The 24,087-nt window shown below is 33.3% G+C and overlaps 2 protein-coding genes across 2 annotated transcripts; one reads left to right on the top strand and one right to left on the bottom strand.

Annotated features, from left to right (window-relative positions):
* The first annotated feature begins 4,802 nt into the window (after nucleotides 1-4,802).
* Nucleotides 4,803-14,217, top strand: LOC133200259 (DNA polymerase beta-like). Its single transcript, XM_061336073.1, has 13 exons — nucleotides 4,803-4,936; nucleotides 5,462-5,586; nucleotides 5,865-5,939; nucleotides 8,306-8,364; nucleotides 9,853-9,902; nucleotides 10,032-10,083; nucleotides 10,268-10,322; nucleotides 10,754-10,826; nucleotides 10,923-10,993; nucleotides 11,193-11,279; nucleotides 12,049-12,125; nucleotides 12,410-12,549; nucleotides 13,300-14,217. Exons 1-13 carry the CDS (start codon nucleotides 4,873-4,875, stop codon nucleotides 13,392-13,394), a joined length of 1,023 nt encoding a protein of 340 aa, XP_061192057.1. The 5' UTR covers nucleotides 4,803-4,872; the 3' UTR covers nucleotides 13,395-14,217.
* Nucleotides 14,218-16,843: 2,626 nt separating this feature from the next.
* Nucleotides 16,844-21,398, bottom strand: LOC133200213 (eukaryotic translation initiation factor 4E-binding protein 1-like). The gene is made up of 3 exons (XM_061336028.1): nucleotides 21,135-21,398; nucleotides 18,826-18,999; nucleotides 16,844-18,100 (listed from the first exon to the last, which is right to left on the bottom strand). Exons 1-3 carry the CDS (start codon nucleotides 21,271-21,273, stop codon nucleotides 18,060-18,062), a joined length of 354 nt encoding a protein of 117 aa, XP_061192012.1. The 5' UTR covers nucleotides 21,274-21,398; the 3' UTR covers nucleotides 16,844-18,059.
* Nucleotides 21,399-24,087: the final 2,689 nt, after the last annotated feature.

A 24,087-nucleotide genomic window follows, 5' to 3' on the forward strand; every position in this document is an offset into this window, starting at 1 on the left:
AATATGTTCATTTGTTTATCAAGTTATAGCATAAATCTATACTTGGGACTACTCATGTAAATCAGGGCGTAACGCATTCAGAGAGGCACCTGTCAAAAACGGTGCGTTTAGATGTCAATAATTTGTTCTGCGTATGTTCGGTTCCATGATTCCAAGAACAAAAGGCCCATGGACCATAACGTCCCTTTGATTTAACTTGGCCCTACTGTTTATAAAAAGATCTTTTCAAGATTTTTTCTCTCTTTATTCCCAATGTTATTTTCTTTTTTGTTCTAATTTGTTTTGTTTCTTTTTTTTTTTTGTTCTGTCTGTTTGTTTGTTAGTTTATGCCCGCATTTTAAGGACCTACTGATGATTTTTCAAGATATTCTTAATTTAAGATTACAGTGCCATCAGATGTTTGTAGACAAAAAAATTAGCATGCATAACCAGAGGTTTTGAAAAGATATCAATTGATGGAAATTCTTGTATAATTCAAAGAAAAATATACAAAAATTTCTGAACATATATTCTAGATGTTTTGTGAATCCAAACTTGTTTTGGAGGAAGTGTACAGCACTGTATGTAGACGTTATATAAAAAAAAAAACTTCGGGTATATTGTTGTTATTCTGTGCCGTCCTATGATGCTTTTCAATTTCACACCGAGGGACAAATGGGGTTTAAAAAATGACGTTTTCAATTTAAAAAAAGAAAGAAAAAACCTGAGACCAAAAAAAAAAAACAAAAAAAACCAAAAAAAAAAAAAAACCAACAAACAGGTTCCCTGGACTCCTCTTACATTTTTTGCAGTAACCCATTCATATTTTGGAATATGATTGGGAGTGTTCCGTGCACTAAGGTTTGGGATTTCGATTTTCACTCTGGGGGCAATCGGGGGTAAAAAAGGACATTTTTCTACAAAAACCTTTGTTCCCTGAACTCCTCTTACATTTTTTTGCAGTAGCCAAATTACCTTTTTATGATTGGTGGTGTTCTGTAGATGTGTAATTTGAATTTCACGGGGGGGGGGGGGGGGTCATAATTTTTTTTTTTTTTTTTTTTTTTTTTTTTTTTTTTTTCAAAAACCTGGTTCCCTGAATTCCTCTTACATTTATCCGAGTAGCCCATTCATATTTTTGGAATATTTTTAGGAGTGTCCTATAGATGTGCAATAAGTTTTCGAAATTTTTATTTTCTCCCTGGGGGTGATTGGGAATCAAAATTGACGTTTCTCTACAAAAACCTGATTATACCTAAACTCCTTTAACATGTTTTGCAGTAGCCAAATAATCTTTTGGAATATGATTGATTGTGTCCTGAAGATGTGCAGTAAGGTTTCGGAATTTTTATTTTCAATGTAGGGCCAAGTGGGGGTAAAAAAAGAAAAGGTTTTTTAAAAACAGAAATCTGGTTCCCTGAACTCCTCTAACATTTTCACATAGTTTCGAATATGATTGGGATTGACCCGTAAATGTGCAATAAGGATTCAGAATTTCAGTTTTCACCCTGGGGGACAATTAGGGGTCAAAATTCGACATTTTTCTTCAAAAATCCTGGTTCGCTAAATGAACTCTTCTTACGTTTTTTGCAGTAGCCAAATCATCTTTTGGAATGATTGGAGGTGTTTTGTAGAAGTGCAATAAGGTTTTGTTTTCACCGTGGCTAATCTAAATGAGGGTCAAATAAGATTCCTTTCTATATATATGTTTTAAAAAAGTACCCCGAGCCCCTCGTGCACTTTTTGCAGTAGCTATATTTTAGAATATGATTGGTAGTGTCTTGAGATGTGCAATACCATTTCGGAATTTCGATTTTGACCCGGGGGGGGGGGGGTAAAAAAAGAAGAAGACATTTTCCACAAAATTTCTGTTTCCTGAACCCCTCTCACAATTTTGCAATAGCCCATTCATGTTTTGGAATATAATTGGGATTGTCATGTAGATGTGCAGTAAGGTTTTGGAATTTCGGGGGGGGGGGGGGGCGTAAAAAAAAAAAACGATTTTTCTACAAAATCCTGGTTCCCTGAACTTCTCTTTCAAGACATTTTTTTTGGCAGTAGCCAAATCGTTTTTGGAATAAGTATTACTGACAAGTGGGAAGTGGGGTTGGAATCTGGATAGGGCCATGTAGTTCACTATCGCATCAACGTGGCCTCTCCGGACTCCATAGAATTATTCTAAACTTTAATCGGCGGAAACCAATGCAGTTTTTCAACTGACTTTGACTTTGAACCCATAAAAGTGTGAGTATGGAATCACCTAAAAAACAATTTTTTTCGAAATTGTTTAAGGATATTCGTTCCTCAGCTAGGAACGACAACTCTTAAAAGTATTATTTATTTTATAAAGCCTCAAATTCAACTTGAAGTGCAATCTTTTTATGCAAAATTTTCTTAAACAATAAAATGCTTTCTTTGGATGTTAGTATGGGAATTAATATTGCAGCTGTTGCAGAAAAAATGCATATAACCCGCGTAAGCGGGTTAAGTATTTTTTTCTGCAAAAGCTGCAATGTTAATTCCCGTACTTACAAAGAAAGATATTTTATTGTTTATATGTATATCTGTGCAAATATTCATTCAAAATAGGATTTAACAGATGAAATAGTAGTGTATTATTGATATGCACTTCATTGTACGTTTCATTGATTGAACAGCCACTGCTCCGGAAATCTGTAGAGGTGATATGCTTAGTGGTGTTCACGTACTAATAAACGGCAATAGTTTTCTTAAGAAATAAAAGAGCTAATATTCAGTGGATGTAAATATATTTCAATGAATAAAGCTGACAAGGTCATTGTATCGACTATAGAAGTTACGAAATGATAATTTTAAACGAGGTTGATATTTCTGTTTCATCAACTTGTTTGTCAATAACTTACCTCTTCTTAGAAATGTTCATACGTAGAGCATACTCTAACTCGAACCAACTGAGAGATATACACCCCACATGCAGGTGATAAGGGTATATTGCTGCATAAGAAAGGGAAGTTGAAGATAAAAAAAAGTCATCACGTTTATCATAAAGCTTTGTTGTTAGATTGCCATTAACGTCTTTTTCTAGTAAAATATCCAAATATGAAACAGATGTGTCAGACTCTGTGGTATCTTATATTTCAAGCTCACAGGGATATATCGTGTCGACATGTGAATTGAAATAACTATTGTTATGTAGTAGGAAAGGGGAAAATGCATGAAGAAAACATATGGCTGGACCGGGAATCGAACCCGGGACCCCTGTACTACTAGTCAGGTGCTCTAACCACTGAGCTATCCAGTCCGATGTCCACGGTCCGTCCGAAGTTCCACATTCCCCCTCCCTCCTTAAACAGTCTTCGACCTCGAAGACACAATTAAGTTCTAGGGCCCTGCCAGGAATTACTAATTTACACATAACGTAACCTGAACATGCCCCCCCCCCCCCCCACTGGCCACAAATGTAGAAGAAAAGGAGAAAATGCATGAAGAAAACATATGACTGGACCGGGAATCGAACCCGGGACCCCTGTATTACTAGTTAGTGCTCTACCCACTGAGCTATCCAGGCCGATGTCCACGGTCCGTAAAGCCTGAACTTCCACATATTCTTCTCTCCTTACACAGTCTTCGACCTTGAAGACACAAGTTTTAGAGCCCTGCCAGGAATTACTAATTTACACCTACACTGTGACCTGAACAAGACCCCCACACTGACCACCAAATGTAGTAGGAAAGGAGAAAATGCATGAAGAAAACATATTCCGGGAATCGAACCCGGGACCCCTGAATTATTAGTCAGGTGTTCTTACCACTGAGCTATCCAGGCCGATGTCCACGGTCCGTAAAGCCCAAACTTCCACAGTTAATTGATAATACGCCGTCGATAAATCTAAATGTCGAGTTGAAGGCCATAGCAAGAGATTTCTTTTTAACATGTATAAGATTTTGAATAAATTCTGCTTCATATGAATGCAAAAATAGGCCTGCTAACAACGGGGTGCAATTGGTACCCATGGAAATTCCAACAGATTGTTGGAAGACCTGGTCTCCAAAAGTACAAAAATAAGCACAGTTTTTAGAGAAATCGAATTTTCTTGAATCGAGCCTTAGATACCAATTTTATTAGCATGATATGAAATTTGAAGTGGTCTGTGATATCTTGCAATGATAGGACAAGCTTTTTAGACTATGTATTATATAATAATTGAAGTAAATAAAGGGACTAAAATACTGAATAAGTGTAAAAACATAAATTTTCTCAGAATGTCTGGATACCTAGCTATAGTTTTTTTTGTCCTAAAATATATTTGTTAGGGGAAGATGCATAGGTTTTGCTTTTAATTCTTCACGTTTCCTGAAAAAATGTATTTCAGATTTGCTAATTTTCCCTATATAATATGATTAATTATTATAATAATGATTAACTTTGAAGAAACACCATGGGTAAATACACATAAACTTGTGACTTCAGAGACATTTTTATGAATATTTTAAATTACATGTACTTATATTTTCAATTACTTAACAGCTTAACTGCTGATTTTATGAACTCCATGCAAAGGTGGCCCATATTCAGACAGACCCTAGGCTTGAAATGAAATAGTTACAGTCCTCTTTTTGGAAGGTTAACATCATGGTTTATATTGAATATTTAGCTGTAAAAGGGAAGTACGTGTCTTAGGCATTAAGACAGAATACTTCATGTGCGACTTCTGCTTTCGGTCGTTACTCGCACAGATTTTACCGTGTGCCATTTCCATTTGTAAACAAATCTGGGACAGTCGGGCATCGGGAAGACTAGATTTACCGCTTGCCTTCCATTTGTAAACAACGGCTCGGGTTCGAAGAATTCAAGAAAGCGTTCTAGGTTAAGCGGCCCTCGTTTAACTGTTTAAATTAGACAAACTGTAGAAAATGAGCAAGCGAAAGAATGCAACAAGTGATAATCCCAACAAAGATTTTTGTGACTTTTTAATGGGTAAGGTATTTACCATATTTACACTGCACACAACGTTAGGCCTATTATCCCCCCCCCCCCCCGTGAGTGAAGAGTAAACCTTTAAAAATTGATGTTGAATAAAATATGGGGAAAAAATGTTGATGCAGTAAGATCAAGTCCGTAGAGGTTTTTCTCGATATACAGTCTGATAATGTGGTGTTAATGGTACCCATAGCTTCCTGAATGTTGCTGGGTTCAGGGACCTGTACATATAGGTCCCAGCTGGGTTCCACTATTCTACAGAAGTGGATTCTGGATAGGCAGTTCCACATCCACGTGTAAATAGGCTATGACTGTCCACTTCTCTTGTAGAATAGGGTTCCACAGTTCTTTTCTGATAAACTAGTGAATGAAAACTTCAACAGAATACTTTTTTGTTTTTTAGCATGTTTAGAGCCTAGTGGAATGCTGTTATCATGTTTATTTGCTGGAATGTTTCATTTATAAACTTTCAAAAAAAATCCATCATAGATATTTAATACATACTTGTAACTACATTTTTAGAATTGGCAAATTATGAGAAAAATGTCAACAGACAAATGCACAAATATAACGCTTACAGAAAGGCGGTAGGTGTCCTCGCTAAACACCCAACACGCATCAAAAGTGGAGCCGAGGCTAAAAAGCTGGTAAGTTTGTCTTTTGTTTGTTAAATTCACACATTTTTATACATACAGTGTTGTGTGCTGGTTTAGGTCACATATAAACTGAAGTCTTATTTTTTAGAATATTGCTATAATAGTCATTATACATGTATTACTATACATGTACCAGTATGTGCTATATGTAATATTAGAATTGTCAACAGTCATAGACCATGTGTGCTTACTAGGTTAATGTATTAAGCTTACATGTTTGATCTTTCACAATATTCATGAAAGAACCTCTATTTTTTTTTTCTCAAAAGGATGGAATTGGTGAAAAGATTGCAAAGAAAATAGAAGAGTTTATAGATACTGGCTCTTTAGTGAAATTAGAAAAGGCAAGTTCAGTGGTTCAAAACATCTTTAAAATACTAATATATCAATCTTCTAACTTGAATTATTTTTGTTAAAATTTTGCTTTACAAGATTTATACCCCAGCAAACGAAGCTTGTGGGATAAATAGGAATCACCTTGTCCCTCTGTCCGTGCAATCTTGCCTGGGCTATAATTTTGAATGCTTATGACCTGAAGGTATGCCATGACCTTGACTCAAGGTCATTTGATCAAAGGTCTAGGTCACCTATAGAAAAATGTTTAATTCCTGTACTGACCATACTGTAAAAATATTATGTTTAGATTATACAGTATTTGGCAGAAATTGCTTTTCCAACAAGTTAGCTAAGACTTGATTTGATGCTTTCTGAATGTTCTAAATATAAAAGTACCTGCATAAGCTATTTAGCGATGTACTTGATTTAACGGTAGCTGCTTTCAGCCAAAGGGGCTAAATGTATTATATTGCTAAATGTAATACATGTACAGTATCTTTTAATGGAGACATTAAAGGCTCATACTTATTACAAATATTGCATATTATCTGATAGTATGTATTGACTATTACCCAAGGTCATTCCAGCAAGTTCAAGGTCACTGGCTAAAAAAGTGTTGTAGTTGCGTCCTGTCTCTAACTCTCAAATGGAGGCTAATTGGAATTTGATACTTGACACAAAGATTACTTATGACTTAAGGTCAAGATCTAGTAAATGAAAGGTGCCTTCAGATTTCTCAAATTTGAGAAACAAGTTCTTTCAATGATCCTTTACAAATATAGCTTGGCGAAATTAGGTGTATCGGGGCATAATTTTTAGGTAAACTCAACGAAAAAAGATACTTTAAACTGTTATTTTCAATGAAAAAATGAAGGAAATCAGGTATAAATATGGGAGTTTTTTCCTTCTCAGAAAAAGAAAATGTATCAATATTGCCTACAGTCTCTCAGAAAACAGTTTTTCATATCTTCTTGACCTCTTCTTTAAAATGATATTAATTTGAATATAGGTATCGGGGTTTAATTTTAACATGATTTCAAATTGAATTCCATGAAAATGTTTCATTTTCTACATAATTCTATAATAGCTGTAAAGTACGGGAAAAATTAAGTTTAAATCAATTATGACGTCATAATGGATCTAGCACCAAAAAGACAGTCTAAACTCATTTACTAGATCTTGACCTTAAGGGTGCATCATGATACAAGACAAGGTCATTCAGCATATTCAAGGTAAAAGTATTTAATTTGTTTCTGGTCAGGAACCAGCTGTCAGAAAATTTCTAATGGATAAATATTGAAAGTTTGTGCTTAAACGAAAGATTACTTATGTCTTAAAAATGTGACATGACTTTGACCTAACGCATTCTGGCAAGTTGAAGGTCACTCTCAGAAAAAAGGATAGAATTTTTGTTGGATGTTGAAACTTTAAACAAAGAATATTTGTGAGCTAAAAGTATGCCATAACCTTGACCCAAGGTCATTGTAGCAATTTCAAGGTCACCGACAGAAAAGTGTAAAATTCATGTCAAATCCTTAACTTTCTAATGGAGAAACACTTGATGTCAATATTTTAATTCAAAGATTACTTATGAACAGAGGATTTGTCTTTTTTTTAAACCAAGGTCATGTCGGCAAGTTCAAGGTCACAATTACAAAATTGCAAATGGGCACTTTAAAAAAATTGCAGTGGAGGATATTGTTTTATGAGCTCGCTCACAGTACCTCAGGGCTCGACATTAACTTTTTTTACTACTTGTCCATTCGGACAAGTGACCAAGACAATTACTTGTCCAAACTTCAAATTCACTTGTCCGAAAAATTTTCAATAAAGATCTAATACTGTTAACTGAAAAACTAAAAATAAAGTCCATTTCATGTGCATGATGTTATTTATAAATACAACAAATAATAACACAAAATTTTATCTATACTTTCTGTCCTGGCAACATAAAACAGAATCCAAACTTCGTCAGTTCCATGCCTTTGCAGTAGTATGCAATTAGTAAACTTCGATCCCGATCGAGTGTACTCAATTACATAGCAATCTATATCGGGATCGAAGTTCGGTTTTTATGTACTGTTTCCGTCTTACAGTACCTGTAAACTTTCAACAGTCGTTCTTTTAAATATTTAGAGACTTATTTACATAAAAATGCACTTGTCCAATCGGACAAGTGCCCAGCAATATTCACTTGTCCGTATTTTTTTTTCACTGGTACCGGACAAGCGGACAAGCGTTAATGTCGAGCCCTGTACCTCTAGTATAAGATTGGACCTGTGTAGATTAAAGAGCAAGTTGTATTCACTGTAAATTTTAACATTGTAAACTTTAACCAGTTTTATTGTTTCTTTCTTTCTTTTTTTTTTGACAGATAAGGGCAGATGACACAAATGTAGCTATAAATGAACTAACCAAAGTCACAGGAATAGGGTAAAATCTATATTTATCCTGTAGTTTGTTGACCTATGATCTATTAATAAATAAGTTTTTTTATTGGCTAAGGTATTCTGAGTTGAAAGCCATTTGTCTTTGTCTGTAAACTTCTCATATTGTAAAGCTTCTTCTCAAATACCATTGGGCCAATTTTAAATAAACATATGTAAGAACATCCTTCGATAAAGAGAATTCAATCTTCTTTAAAGGATCATGCTGGGTGTTTCCAAGGGGAGATAATACAGTAAAACATGCCTATGGTAAAATGCCAGGGACGAGCTATTTTAATTCATTATCAATTTTTTAGCTCACCTCGACAAAGTCGAGATGAGCTTATGCTATACCCCTGGTGTCCATTAGCGTCGGCGTCCCGGTTAAAGTTTTTGGAGCAGGTCCATTCCCAAGTAACTATAAGCCCTACCTTGACCAAACTTGCATGGATGATGCATCTAGGGATGGGCACTACCACACTTGCTTTGGATGCTGGATATGACCTACATTTTCCAGATGAGTGACCAGGTTAAAGTTTTTGGAGCAGGTCCATACCCAAGTAACTATTGGCCCTACCTGGACCAAACTTGCATGGATTATGCATCTAGGGATGGACACTACCACACTTGCTTCGGATGCTGGATTCGACCTAGATTTTCCACATGAGTGAATTTTAGCCATATTTTAACCAAATTAGCATGGATGATGTAGCTAGGCATAATCACTTCCAGACTTGCTTTGGATTCTGAATCTGACCTACATTTTCCAGATGAGTGACCAGGATAATTTTTTTGGAGTAGCTATATAACATTATGGCCTGTTATGATTAAACTTGCATAGATGGTGCATCTAAGGATGGAAACTTCCAGACTTACTTTGGATGTTGGAACTGACCAAAATTTTCTTGATTAGTAAACAGGATAATCTTTTTTTGAACAGGTCTATTTCCGAGTAACTATAAGTCGTACTTAAACCAAACTTGCATGGACACTGATCTTGGGATGTACACTAAATAAAAAAAAATATAATGTGAAATTTGCCTTACTTAAAGATAACATTCGTCGAGGTGAGCTTTGTAATCTTTGATTACCTATGTTTTTATCATCATTTGTTATTGTCTGTCTATCAACCATAAAATTAAATCCCCTCTAACAGTACATTTTTTCCCACAAATCATGAAAATTTGACCCCAACAAAATAGGATTTTGTGATGTATAATGTTCTCAAGAACTATTTGGCCACAGACAATAAAACAAGTCAAAATTGCAAGTTTTATTTCCCCCCTAATTGAAGGTAGAGAGTATTTTAAGAAAAATAATCTTTCTGTCAAAATCTGCATGCATTGTCGTGTAGTATGGATTCAGTTTTATTCAATTCTTGGCCCTTGGGGCTAGGGTGCAGCCACTATAATGGATAAAAGTTTGAAATAGGAATGCATACTTAGAAAATTCAAAGTGCAGTATGGGACTTGTTGTTTGTTTTAATGTTTTACAGACCTGCAGCAGCTCAAAAGTTGGTCCAGGAAGGAATTACAACAATAGAGGGTCAGTGAATAGTTATACAGGACAAGTGTTTTATGAAAATGGTTCTGATTTTCACCATCAGTTTTACCTGTAATTAAGCAAATTAAGATTATTTAAGATTTTAAGCTGATTATCTGCTGTGAATTTCAGAGTTGAGAAAACATCCAGAAAAATTGAATCATCACCAGCAAATTGGGTTGAAGTAAGTTTCACGTTAACTTAAAAACTCTAACTACTGTCCAGTGGTAGCCTAATTCTTGCCATATACAGTGTACTGTAAAATACATGTAAAAAATTTCATGCATTGTAAAATTGTTAAGACAAATTTTACTGTTTCATGATGGGGATGACCTTCACATTATGTAACACATATACTAAATTTACAGACATTTTGAAGACTTTGAGAAGAGAATTCCCCGAACTGAGGTGGAGCAGATACAGGTAAGCACCATATTAAACCTGCCAACATTGTAATGGGGATTTATTATAAATGTTCAATGATCCCCCCCCTTCCCCCAGTATCTATAGGGAAATATTTGATGTCCATACATGCATAAACATTTACATGTATATGTATCTGATATTAATTGGTAGGTTAAAATTTTGATTTTTTTTATTGGAACTTATTTCTTTATACATGTATAAGCCAATTCTTTTAAGTGCTTATATAACATACTTTCACAATTGTACATGTAGTACATGTGCATATATCACCGTAGTAATGTTTAAGTATAAACAAGCGCTTTGTAATTTTTATTCAGTTACTCATTAAAATTTATTTTATATTTGAGGTAAATCAATATGTTATGACATTTGAATTTTGTTGTCAATTGTACTGATCTTTCATTACATGTACATCTCATCTTGAACAGGACACTGCCTTTAATGAGATCAGGAAATTAGATGATAAATTTGAAGCCAGAGTTTGTGGCAGCTTCAGAAGAGGTTGGTAAATATGCACTGTTTCTGGTAAATGTAGTTAATAGAGACAGGTTTGCTATATGAATAATTATAAACAGTAATAATGCTGCTTTACTACAGGTGCTGAGTCCAGTGGGGACATAGATATTCTACTAACACACCCAGACTACACATCTAAAACCAAGGGAAAGGTGAGACAAAGAGGATACTCAATAACTTATACTCACAGCTATATTACTGCTGCAGTTTATATTCTCTTTGCAAAAAGATCCACCCCTGGGAACAGATTCTTTATATTAATATACAATGTATTGGAAGTATATTTTATTCAGGAATTTCATGGCAATAAAAAGATAACTGCAGAATAATGAGTTCTATTCTTATTTTCAGCCAGATTTGCTTCATCAGGTTGTGAAGAGACTGGAAAAAATTGGACTAATCACTGACACCTTGTCTCATGGTGACTTCAAGTATATGGTATGTGTAACTGACTCACTGTATATTTTTGCTAAGTATATATTGTTATTATTGTATATTTTAGAGGTCTCTTGTAATCATGAAGTCATGTTCTAAATAATGTCAGAGACTGGTTACTAATCACCAGTTTTAATGATCAGCACTTTCATATTCATGGTAGAATGTTCCCTAATTTTCATATAGAATGTTCACTGATTTCCAGTCACAGTTTCCTAAACAGGACTCCAAACCCATTATTAAAGGATAGGAGAGTCATTTGATTTAAATAAAGAAAAGTCTCATATGTTGTATCTCAGTCTAAATTTTACAGGGAGTTTGTTGAGTGTTAGATTCTGGTTCTAAATTTTACAGGATTTTGTTGAGATTAGATTCTGGTTCTAAATTTTACAGGAATCTAAATTTTACAGGAGTTTGTCGAGTGCTAGATTCTGATTTAAAATTTTAAAGGAGTTTGTCAGATGTTGGATTCTGGTTATAAAGTTTATGGGAATTTGTCGAATGTTAGATTCTGCTTTTTTTACAGGGAGTTTGTCGAGTGTTAAATTCTGGTTCTAAATTTGACAGGGAGTTTGCCGAGTGTTAGATTCTGGTTCTAAATTTGACAGGGAGTTTGCCAAGTGTTAGATTCTGGTTCTAAATTTTACAGGGAGTTTGTCGAGTGTTAGATTCTGATTCTAAATTTTACAGGGAGTTTGCCAAGTGTTAGATTCTGGTTCTAAATTTTACAGGGAGTTTGCCGAGTGTTAGATTCTGATTCTAAATTTTACAGGGAGTTTGCCGAGTGTTAGATTCTGGTTCCAGTCCTAGTTCTTCCAAACAGAAGCCATTCAGGAGAATTGATATCAGGTAATACCATACTGTAGTGACAAGTCAAAGTCAGCTAACTTTCGTAGAAAATATTATTCTGGAAAAAAAAACATTATTGTAAACACTACATTTTGCATTGAATTAGCTTAATTTAAACAACAACAACAAATAAATAATATTAATAAAATACAGAACAATTTATGAAATGTATAAAATGACATTTTTTCAATATAGTATGTAATTTTAGTAATTAAAGCATTTTTGGAATGCTACACATGTAGGAGTTCAGTCCCCTGAGGGCATTTAATCTATAATTTGTATAGGTTGATTCCCCATGACCAGTACTACTGCGCATTGCTGTACTTCACTGGAAGTGACATCTTCAATAAAAATATGAGGGCTCATGCCTTGGAAGTGGGATTCACATTAAACGAGTACACCTTAAGACCTCTTGGCAGCACAGGTAAGGCTGCAGGCCAAGGTGCAGCAGCTGTACACCTCTTCACAATTATTTCTTTTGGCAGTTTTGTCATTCAAACATTTACAGGTATTCTGCTATTTCCTTTTGCAAATTGTTTGTTTCAAGTTGTCTTTGTTTTCAAAAAAGGAAAAAAGTAAACAAGTACTGGTAATAATATGCTCCTCTGCAGCATCCAATTTTTTCTATGTTCTACCCTGGGTATGCTGTCTGTGAGGGAAAGTTGGTTTACAGAGTTTTTGTTTTATCTGTAGACCAGATTAAACATTTTCAAAAGGATCAATACTGAAATTTTTACCTTAAATTAATATAATCAATTGCTTTGTTCCAGGATTTGGGGGGGGGGGGGGGGATGTTGTTGTTGTTAAACTTTTTAACATTTTATGATATTTTAACTTTTTAAGACATATAAGAAACAGATATGAATTAAATATAATCTCTCATATATGATTGTATGAAAGTCATTATTTATGCCTGTTTTACAAACCAAACTTTTATAAAACTTTAAAAAATAAAATTGATGAACAGTTGGCATTCAGAGTAAAATCTGTGCCCAGGTGATGGGCACTTCATGTGTCCAGAAAAATATTTAAAAATTGATAGGCACTTCCAATTTATTTCTATGACATGTGTTTCCAAACTCAAAATATAACCATTTTGTTTGCTAAATGAAAAGTACTGAGTCTGTGTCAGTTTGCCTGGATACAATAACTTCAGTCAAGTGTGATTTTGTAGGGACACCAGGAGAACCCTTGCCAGTAACCTCAGAGGAGGACATTTTTGACTACCTAGGAATGGAGTACAAGAACCCCTCACAGAGGATTTCCTAGTCCATTTAATCAGTCATCATATCAACCACTGCATCATTGAAGCCAATTTTTCAATTAAATTACTGCCTTGTAAAACAGTTTTACCTTGGTTAATGAATTTGTCTATTCAGGTTTTAAAATGTTGTGTGTTGTAGAAGAGTTATGAATTTCTTTATTTGTTCATCTGTAATCATTAGTGTATTTGTTGAATTGTAAGTTCATGTATTATAAGTTTCTTTTATATATATTAGTCACTGCTTGTTTAAATTGGATGTCATGAGCGTTGTATTTTTCCATTGTTTGTTTGTAATATCTTCTACCTTGTTTGATGTGTCTGAGACAAGAATTCCTCCTGAATTCTGATTAATTTACGTCCATAGTTTAATCTGGCAGCTATGAAATTATTCATTATTTATTTTATTGCATAACAGTATCATCCCATTTAAGATTTATTGTATGTACATCTGGTGCAATTTTCGAATTTGAAAGTTAAACCTCAGTAATACAATTCATTTTATTGAAAGTTTAAGGGCCATCATACTATGTCAAGTTTTAGAAGGAAATCGTAGTATCCCTTCACCAACAGATTACTTTGATTAGTTAACTGTCATAGTGCATCAGTGTTAGTTACCCCAAGACTTTAATTGGTATTTACCCCGCTGTATTTTCAATCGTTTTATCTTAAAAATTGAAATATTGGCTTTATTATAAAATGTCCCAGCTTCCATATCGCAACTACCATCATGTGCTCTTCTTTTGTAAATTAAATCTGCCAAGTAAATTTGATACATACATTGTAATAATTTTTAATGTAGAAATAAAGAGTTCTATAATAAGCAACAAACTACCTGATGTCTCATTTATTAATGAATTATAATTATTTGTTTACAAGAAATATGCCTTCTTTTTTTGAAATACAAGTACAAGTATTGACATACCAAGTGGACATAACTCTTGTTAGGAGAATTATAGTCTTACTTGATCATGTTATCTTGAAGAAGACAGAGTCAATACATGTACACAGTAAATAAGATTCCTGATCCTGGAATTTTTCTGTCCTAAATGGATTTTAAATCGGTTGCATTTATCATTTGAACAAAAGTTACATTGTATTTTGATTGAAATTTAAATGCAGATGGGAAAAAAGAGGGATAACTGCACTGTTATTGTAACCTCCAAATTTAGGTGTGGAAAAAGGTCAAGCACACAGAGTTTATCAGTACCAAGCTTCATTGAAGGGATTTCTCACATGGATAGTATGGTTCTCTCTGAGACTGCAAAGAAAGTACATGTTTTCAGTGTAACGAAGTAGGATGGGCAGACATGTATTATCAAGTTTTCTTTAAGGTACATGTACTGAATTTGGGTTTCCTTTTGGCAAGAAATGTCACTAGTAATTGGGGTTCACCTGTGCTCTAGATAAAATAAGATTAAAATGACAATTTTCAGGAAAAAATTGTACTTGAACAGAATCTAAGTACATGTATATAATCTTACGGAATAGCATATAGAAATCAACATAGAAAGGAGGACTTTGCAGTGTAGAAACATTTGTTTATGTTTTCATGAAGCCTGGTTCAAACAGAAAATTCCTTTGTAGCTATGTTAATGTGGCTAAATTTATCCTGATTTCTTATTTTCTATGGTGATGATGGTTGTTAGCTGGTTGTTCTGTATTCTTTCTTTTAGTGCATCATTTGAATCTGTGAACTTATTCCAACAAGGGATTGCAAAGCGGAGCCATCCCATGCAAAAGAGCACATTTATCCTGATATAAATTAAATGTATTGCATGTACTTACATAACTTCCATTACACATTTCACCCACATAAGCGCATTACTATTTCCCCTCCAACTTCGTTGCAAGAGAAATCAAGCTCTTTAACCAATTTTAGATCATATAGCATCTATAATAGCATTAAGGTAGTCCGATCCTCAGCTGATGAAAATCAACAGCTAAGTAATATTGAAAATGCTCACAAAAATGTCTCTGCACAAATAGTCCAGTCAGTTTATCATGAAACATCAAAACTAATTGCAACACAATTTTTCTTGTTATAAATACTAGTAAACTCTAGAATGCACAAAAATGTAAATGTATAAAAAAAGCAAACAAAATTACTACAGAAAGAGGGCATAACTTTTGTCAATTTAGTAAATTTTGGGGCATTTTTTTAAACTGGATGAAAGAAGTGCATTAAACTGTGTACTATGACATTTATATGTGCCGTAAACCCTTTTAGATCTAGGGAAGTAAGTTAAGGCTTACTTCAGAGTGTATGTTGCATTTCCTCACCTCATACCAGTAATAATAAAATTTTAGGGTAGAGGTTATCAAAATGCAAGTTGGATTTTGTCTCTAAATCTTAATGGATGTGTTTTTGATTTTATTTAGCATTTGTATTAAATGAAATGATCCATGCATACTAAATCTTAATCTAAGGGAAATTTATTTATTTTTAAAGTCTGTATTCATCATTAAGAATGCTTTTTTTCCAAATTAACAAAAAGTATGAAGTTAAATTCAAAATATTTCAAATTTATATTATGTACTTGAAATAATGATTTAATTATCAAATCAATTGAACTGTATCAAAAAAGTTTAAAACAGATTATGTTTCAAGAAAAAACAAGGAATTTTATTTTACTTCAGCAAAAACATTGGATGAATTTACATACCGGTAGTTATGCCCCTTTTCTAAAGTGATTCCTATAGCTAATTATTATGCTTTTTGAACATAAGAACTTTTTTTTTTTTTAATACAAAATATTTTGTACAAGTTTAACTTATGACAAAATAATTTGTGTTGCAATTGGACCCAAATTTTCGCTAAACTGACGGGACTAAAAGTAATCTGTATTTATACATGGTATTTCACCAAATTTCATCATCAGAGTTAATCATTATACAGAGAAACTTATCAATCTCAAATACATTTTCAAGAAACACAAATAAAAGCACCAGCTATGCATTTTCTAATTGAAAATTGATCAACAAATATAAAATGTATTTTAGGATTAAAAACTAATGGCAGGTATCCAAGGCATTTGGAGAAATTGCTCATTTTTAAATATATATTCAAGTTTTTCTATTTACTTCAGTTATTAAACAATAAATAGTGTATAAAGCTTGTGCTATCATTGCAAGACATCACTTCCTATACCATATCATGCTTAATAAGTAATTTTATCTGATGCCAGATTAAAGGAAGTTTGATTTATCTAAAAATGCATTTTTCTTTCAACATTAATGGGGTACAAATGACACCTTTTTTCAAGACTGTTTCTAAGACTTCAAAGACCCTTGAATCATACTGAGTTGCATGAAATAAATTGTTTAAAAAAAAAATTCAATTTCAAACTTCATTCAAAGAAATTTTAATTAAATACTAATTTAAAGAGTAATCGTTCTTGGCTGTGGAGCGCATATCCTTAAGAACTGTTTGTATCGAACAGAAAGAGAATTCAAAAACTTTTTAAAATCATTTAATAACGACAAATCAATAATGACTTTTGTTTACAAAGAAAACTCCTGCATAATCCACTGTGAAAGCTTTCTGAAATCTGCTGCCCTATTTCCCTTGTTGTTTTTTATTCATAGACAGTATCACTCAGTGTGGAATGTGGCCCAGATCTTGACAATTCAGCATGCCTGACAAGAGGTACAGACAAAAATCTTAACAAAATCTGCACCAAAAATGAGAGCACTAAGTCACAAAATCCTGTAACAAAACTATGTCAGAGTTCATAAAACTTAGTTCAACAAAATCTTAAAATCCTGAGCAAATCAGGATGTTAAAAAAAAATTGAGATCATACAAACAGTGAATCACTGTCCATGTATGTCTGTTATCTTAACAAACATAAAATGGTCACTTGCTGATTAAAAAATTCAATGCAATATTCCATGCATTTTTTAGCACACAGAAATATCTGTAATCTCCCATCATATGCTTCTAGATTTTTAGTTTTCATTTAAATTTCAAGTATTTCTTTTCTCAGTCTAATTTTTTCGTCCACCATACTGTTACCAATTAATGATGGTTCACAAATGGCACTAAAGTTGTGAAGATGTCCAAAATACTTGAATTTCTAGGACGGATGATCTGCGCGAAGCTTGAGAATCTACAAAACTGTCAATCATTTCCACATGACCGAGTAATTTACAATACCTTACTGTTTCAACCTTAACAAAACAAATTTATTTTTAGATCAAAATACATCAATACAAATACTGTACAAACTTTTGCAAAATTAACATATCAAACATGTTCTTACAGGATCTGCATAACGAAATGAAAATACCTGCTGACTTTAATAATGCACAAAATCAGTCTGCTTTTAGTTACATAATCTCTTTGGCTCTCTGACTTAAACTTTCTCTTCCCTCAATCAGTCTTGTTCCGAAACATTACTTAATAATAGCACCCGAAAAATGATACTGACATGCAACGTATACATATATTAATTACAGTATGGTACACCTGGATTTTCTGTCTTGTGAAAATGTACAACTATTTCAGAAATATGAAGGAGGTACTGATTTGAAAATCACACTAAATATAAACATGTCAAATACGAAATATGACTAAGTCATAACGGAGTTATCTACACATAAACGTCTTCTGGAAAATAAAAGTAGAGTCCTATAGATAGATAACTGAAAGGCATTATGGGTAGTGTGTCACTAGATGTCCATCTCAAACTGTGGCTGATCCTCATGGCCCTCTACAATGAGAACATTTCATAAACTTGACATTTTCTTCAAAATTTAATTTGCAAAGAACTTTATTCAGTTTATTTTTTAAAAGGGGCTGTTCTAAAATTGTAAACTTAAGATTTTATTTCACATAAAAATATGTTATTTGGCAAGTAAAATGACACTGAACTTGACCTTTTCCTTGAATATAAAATGTTAAGGATTTTCCCTACGCACAGCTTTGTGCTTTTCAAGATTTTTTTTAAAATAACGTTTATAGCACAGTAAGGCCATTCAAAGTTTTTTCTCCCATCTTTCAAAAACCTACCTACCTATTAAAAAAACACTCAAACCAAAAAATAAAACAAAGAATTTATAATTATAAAAATGAGATCAATCAAAGGCTTTGATTTCATTAATCTATTTTTCTCAGAGAAAGATCTATTCTTAAGCAAAATCAGGATATTAAATGCTTAAAGTTTATCTAACATGACATATTGACATATTGTAAACAAATTTTTAGAGAAATTGACATAATTAAAAAAAATTTGACCAGAATAATCAGTTTTTGGACTCCTGATTTTGTTTGTTTTTTTTCTTATATTTGATGTCAAAAATCTAGGCGCATGTGGATGCTAAACATTGAAAAAACTTGGAATGGCCTAATCCCAATTAATTTTGCATGTTTTGAAAGAGGATTGAATCTGGCTGGATTATAATATCTTCCAAATAATAATAATACTTATGGTGTTACCTTTCTTCTTCTGGTTTTCGTCATGGACAACATCTGTCCCATTTTCCTTGGGGATGTTCTCAGAGGCTGGGGCAGTGACCCCAGGGATCTTGGCCATGTTGGGAGGGGGACTTTTTGTCAGCGGTGAGTTCCGACATTTAAGCAAAAATGATCTGTCATAGAAAATCTTTGTACCTACAATAAAATAATATTTTTTGAATTTTCTACTTCCTAATAAAAGAAAGAATTTTTTTTTTTAAACACAAAGATTAACAAAGTGGAATGTATATGTCACTGGTGTGTATTCAAATGGTTCCTTAAGGGGTCCCATTCTTATTAAAATAAATGTCAAACTATTTTGTTGATTGCATGCACCACATGAACTGAACTTATGCTAGGAATATTTATGAAGTAAATGCACAAATATCTTTGAATATCTACTTTTCATATGACAGTGATTGCATCATCCTTTTGTTTTTGTGTAACGAGTTGTGGCAAGTGTTGATAACAGGAAAGATTATGCTGACGCAAACGTTTACTGGGTCAATATGTCTGTCAGTTTCTAAATATAACTTTTCAGGATTAGCTAAAATATAGTAGGTCAATATATCTGTTCACCTAGAACTACATATATCTTATAATTGAGACAACTATCATCTGAGTTTCAAGTCTATTACCCTCTATGAATAAAGAATCCCAAGGGTCACATAATTCACAATATGGGTAGAAAACTAATTCCTCATTATAATGAACTTCAAAATGGTTTGTTGGCAATATGTCCAAGAAAAAAAGGAGAAGACTTTCAAGCATATTGACTTTCAATATATATATATATATATATATATATATATATATATATATATATATATATATATATATATATATATATATATAATATAATTATGTATATGTGAAGATTTGCAAAGATCTCATATATTTCACATACAGAATCACATAAGTTCTGCCCTGGGGCTTAAGCTCTCGACAGTGGACTAGAGGTGATCGATTCAAATCATAATTCATTACACAGTTTATAGCTCATTTTAATAATGTAAACAGTCACCAATATAATTTTTAATGATTTCATCATTTTGATTCTTTAATTTGCCCAATCCCTCTGGTCAGGATTGGGGTGGGGTTCAATTTTTTTTTTGTACTACGTTCCTTTCTCCTTCTGGATATGTAGATGCTAAATTAAAGTGCCAAAATTTGTCGAAATTGGTTTGACACTAGGGATGGGTATCAGCAAAAATTTCGTATCGTGATATATCACGATTTTTCCCTAAAAATATCATGATAAATCGTGATATTTTTACACACAATTTTTACTACAATTTCAAATGAATTTCCATAATATTTTTTTAAAAATATGCTATAAAAACATAACTTTACTTTTTAAATTTTCATTTATTCAATATAAAGCATGTTTTGATGCCGTTGTTTAACTGTTTTCAACATTTTTTATACTTCCTGTAATTGCAATTCAATAGTTTGAACAAATAAATGAATAATTTCCGGAATTTATAGTTATGTACCAAATACCGGTATTTTAGTCTCCGTATCACGATACGTATCACACAATAAAAAATCGCGATATACCGGTATACCGATAAAATCGCGCATCCCTATTTGACACTGCTAAAAATGCTCAAGAGTTTACAAAGGACAAAAACATGAAAGCAATAATCACCCAACTACCTGACATGACCTAAAAATTGATATTCTACAGTAATTACAGATTTTTTTAATGCTTAGTTATATTTTCCTAATTTTGGTCTGATGCAATAATCCTTGAAAACACTTGGGAATTCAGCAGATAAACTGATTGATTGATTGTAGCAGATGAACTGAAGCAGATAAACTGAAGCATAATGCATATAATTAAAAAATGAATGCAATCAAGTAAGATTGCGGTGGAATCAACGTAACTATTCACACCATATGATATGCTACTGAACTGAAACGCATTTCAGCAACAAAACATTGTGACGTCACATGCCTGCACAGCAAGAAGCACATGGTCGGGCGTGTGCTATCTAAACGGAAAAACAAATATTTCTCCCGATACCTGCTTTTACCTGATTATTTGTTCTGCTACTTAAATGACACGAAACGTTATGGTTTATACGCTATTAAACACCTCATTTTGCCGAGAAAAACAAAGTATCACGTGGTCATGGCTGTCAGCCATATTGAAAACAAGAATCATTTTGTTTACTTCGCAAAATGGCCAATTAATTACAAAAGTGCATGCATACTCATAACAAGAGGTGGAATAAATTGTACATATTTATGCAAAAACATATGAAAATAAATGTAAATAACTCTACCCCCAGGCGTTGTCGAGAAAATGGACCCTCCTGGTGTGGTGCTATAATCATGAGGTAGTTGAGATAAATCGTTCAAAACTGCTCTTTTTGGAATCTCCCGACCTGAAACAAGTTGTTGTGGCGAGCCCTGGGATGACATTGTTTATTGCAATAATTATTTCTTAGATTAGCTCCTTGCCAGCTGTTGACAGTCTCTTTCTTTCAGCATACACTCTTTCGACTTTCCCTGTTTACGTTCCAACCACAACAGTGTCAACACTGTCACATGGTCTGAATGACGTCATCTGAACTTCCTATTCAACTTGGCTGCGGTTAGGGGTTATATCAAAATACAAGAAATGTGTGGCACTGGTGTCATTTATATGAGGATTCAGCATTGTATATACAATTTTAGTTTTGTTGATTATATTAAGTGTCTTCTGAATCAAATTTGACACAAAAATTATTAATATTAATAAAGAGATAATAGTTATTAACCACGTAACCCCCCACCCCCCCACCATATAAGACAGCCAGCTGCTTTCTGCCAGCTGCTTACTGTTCCTGCAAACTGTTCACTGCCACTGCTTAGAGATATAATTATCAACCTAATTTTTTTCATAAAAATTGTTGCTTCATAAGGTCTGACGACACATTCCTCAAATATCTGTTTTGCTTCTCTTTGTAAAATATAAGAAATATTCATAATATATTAACATTATCTTGTGATTTCTAAACTTTTTTCTAACTTGTCTTAGAAAATAAATATAACAAAAATTGGAATATTGACAATTCAAGTGATTTCAATTAAGGAATGTTTTTAATAAGTATTGGTGTGTAAATCACACAGACTTGTCACGTAGGCATATTTCATGAAGCGCGCTAGTGCTTCATGAAAAATATGCCTACGTGCAAGTCTGTGTGATTTACACACCAATAATTCACACAAAACTTAAAAACATTCCTTGTATTTACATTTTACATGCTTCAATGCACCAAAAATATACTCAATTTTTGAATTTCTCGCTGCCCTATATCGTCATATTGACGTCACTTTAGCGCGAGTTTCGTCCTGTATATTTCTACGCGTGAGTATACCCAAAAATGACTTTCAAATCAATTTCACAGTTGGCTTAGTAGAAAAACACAGCAAATGTATATATATAGGATTATATATAGGAAACACCACCCTTTGATATCTTGCACAAATTTCTGGTAAAGTACGTCAATTTTTTGTGAGGAAAATTGTTAAAGTACTTCAGTGACAAATTCTTGGGAAAAATTATAGGCCTATATTATTGAGGAACGTGTCCAGGGTTTTTTTAAGGGTCTCTAGGGGGCCGAAATAAGGCCCCATTCCCAATGCTGAAAAGCAAGTATTTTTCCCAATTTTTTGCTTTAAAATTCCCAAACATTTAAAAAAAACGTCGAAACAGGTTAGCCTTGTCGCTCATAAATCTCCTTCACAAGCCCACAGATTGCAACTTTTACCTCAAAATTGTTAAGTAAACCATTTTTTTTCTCCAAATATTGAAAGCCAAAAGGAGTCCAGTTTATACCTGCTTCATGCACTGGTTTGATCTTTTTCATTACTTTTTTGTATAGAATGTTTTTCCCAATTTCCAAATGTCTCTATTTTTTCCCAATTGGAAAGGCCCAGGCCCTTGAATTCAAGAGCTTAAAGGCATAGACGTCATGTGCCTATGCTTTTATGGTAAAAAATATTTAATTTACGTTATATGTAGAATCTATATTGCCTTATAAAAAATACCTTTATCATGCAAGTTTTGTTGTTTGTTTGTTTTTGTTGTTGTTGTTTTTTTGTTTTTGTATTGTTTTTTTTTTTTTTTTGGGGGGGGGGGGGTGAATTTTTCGATTAAGATTTCACAAGCAGTAAAGCGTTTGAAAAAAATCAACAGTCTGAGATAAAATGGTGGAAGGGGGTCGTGTGGTGTCATAAATTTAATGTTTTCTCCGAGATAAAACAAAGCTTGACTTCTCAATTCAATCCTTTGTCAAGAAAGCGGAAAAAAAATCATTAAAATCAATAATTTGATCAAAAAAAAAAAAAATGCAAAGATAATACATTTATTTATTTATTTTTTCATCTATGTGCGATATTTCCGTTACATTTATGATGAAATGTTTTACATTCTTATCTATTTATCTATTAGATAATTCCGTTTCTCTGACCTGATAAATACTGAATCAAATAATGAAGCTTTTTGGGAATATTGTTTTTCTTTAGCTTATCGTCAGAATTGAAAGTCTTGTTAAAATAAAAAGAAAATAGTTTTCTTTAAATGTAAACTACGTTTGTTTCGAATCCACATCCCTTTTACAAATGAACTTAAACTGTTTCATAAATGTTTATAGTTAAAAAAAATTTGATGTGTGTTATCTTAATTATGTAAGATTTCTTAGTTTCTTTCGTTTCCAATTATGGCCCATCAACATCACGTAAATATATTGGTGTAAAATTAGCTTTCTAATCGCATTCATTTCGCAGGAGGTCAACAAAACACAGAATGAAGTATGTAATTCAAATTGTGATTTTTAGTCCTATGCAAATTTTTTTTTTCAGTAGCATTTTAAGTATAAATACATATATATATAAGTATAATTACCTGTTAACCAAGATCCTACCAAGAGTTTGTTCTTTTGTAGTATACCCCCCACAATCACACAACAGATATAGATTCCCCTCCCCCCATTTTTAAAGTAATATGTCTTTACTCCCCCCCCCCCCCGTAAAAAGTTATTGAATTGTTTGCCTAGCTGCACGGAGTTTCGGGAATTGATGTTTTCTTATTAAGAGGAAATAATCCTTCCTCCGATCTACTTCCTCGCCTTCGCCTCTGCGGGACGTGGAGACCGGTTCTTCGGATGAGACCGTATAAACCGAAGGTCCGGCCGTGTCGCAGTAGGTGCTGGCGCGAAAAAGATCCCTCACTGCTCAATGGCAGTGCCGAGT

The sequence above is a fragment of the Saccostrea echinata genome, unplaced genomic scaffold, assembly GCF_033153115.1.
Source record: "Saccostrea echinata isolate AGI-Se365-2 ecotype Australia unplaced genomic scaffold, CSIRO_AGI_Sech_v1 ptg000037l, whole genome shotgun sequence".
Lineage (NCBI taxonomy): Eukaryota > Metazoa > Mollusca > Bivalvia > Ostreida > Ostreidae > Saccostrea > Saccostrea echinata.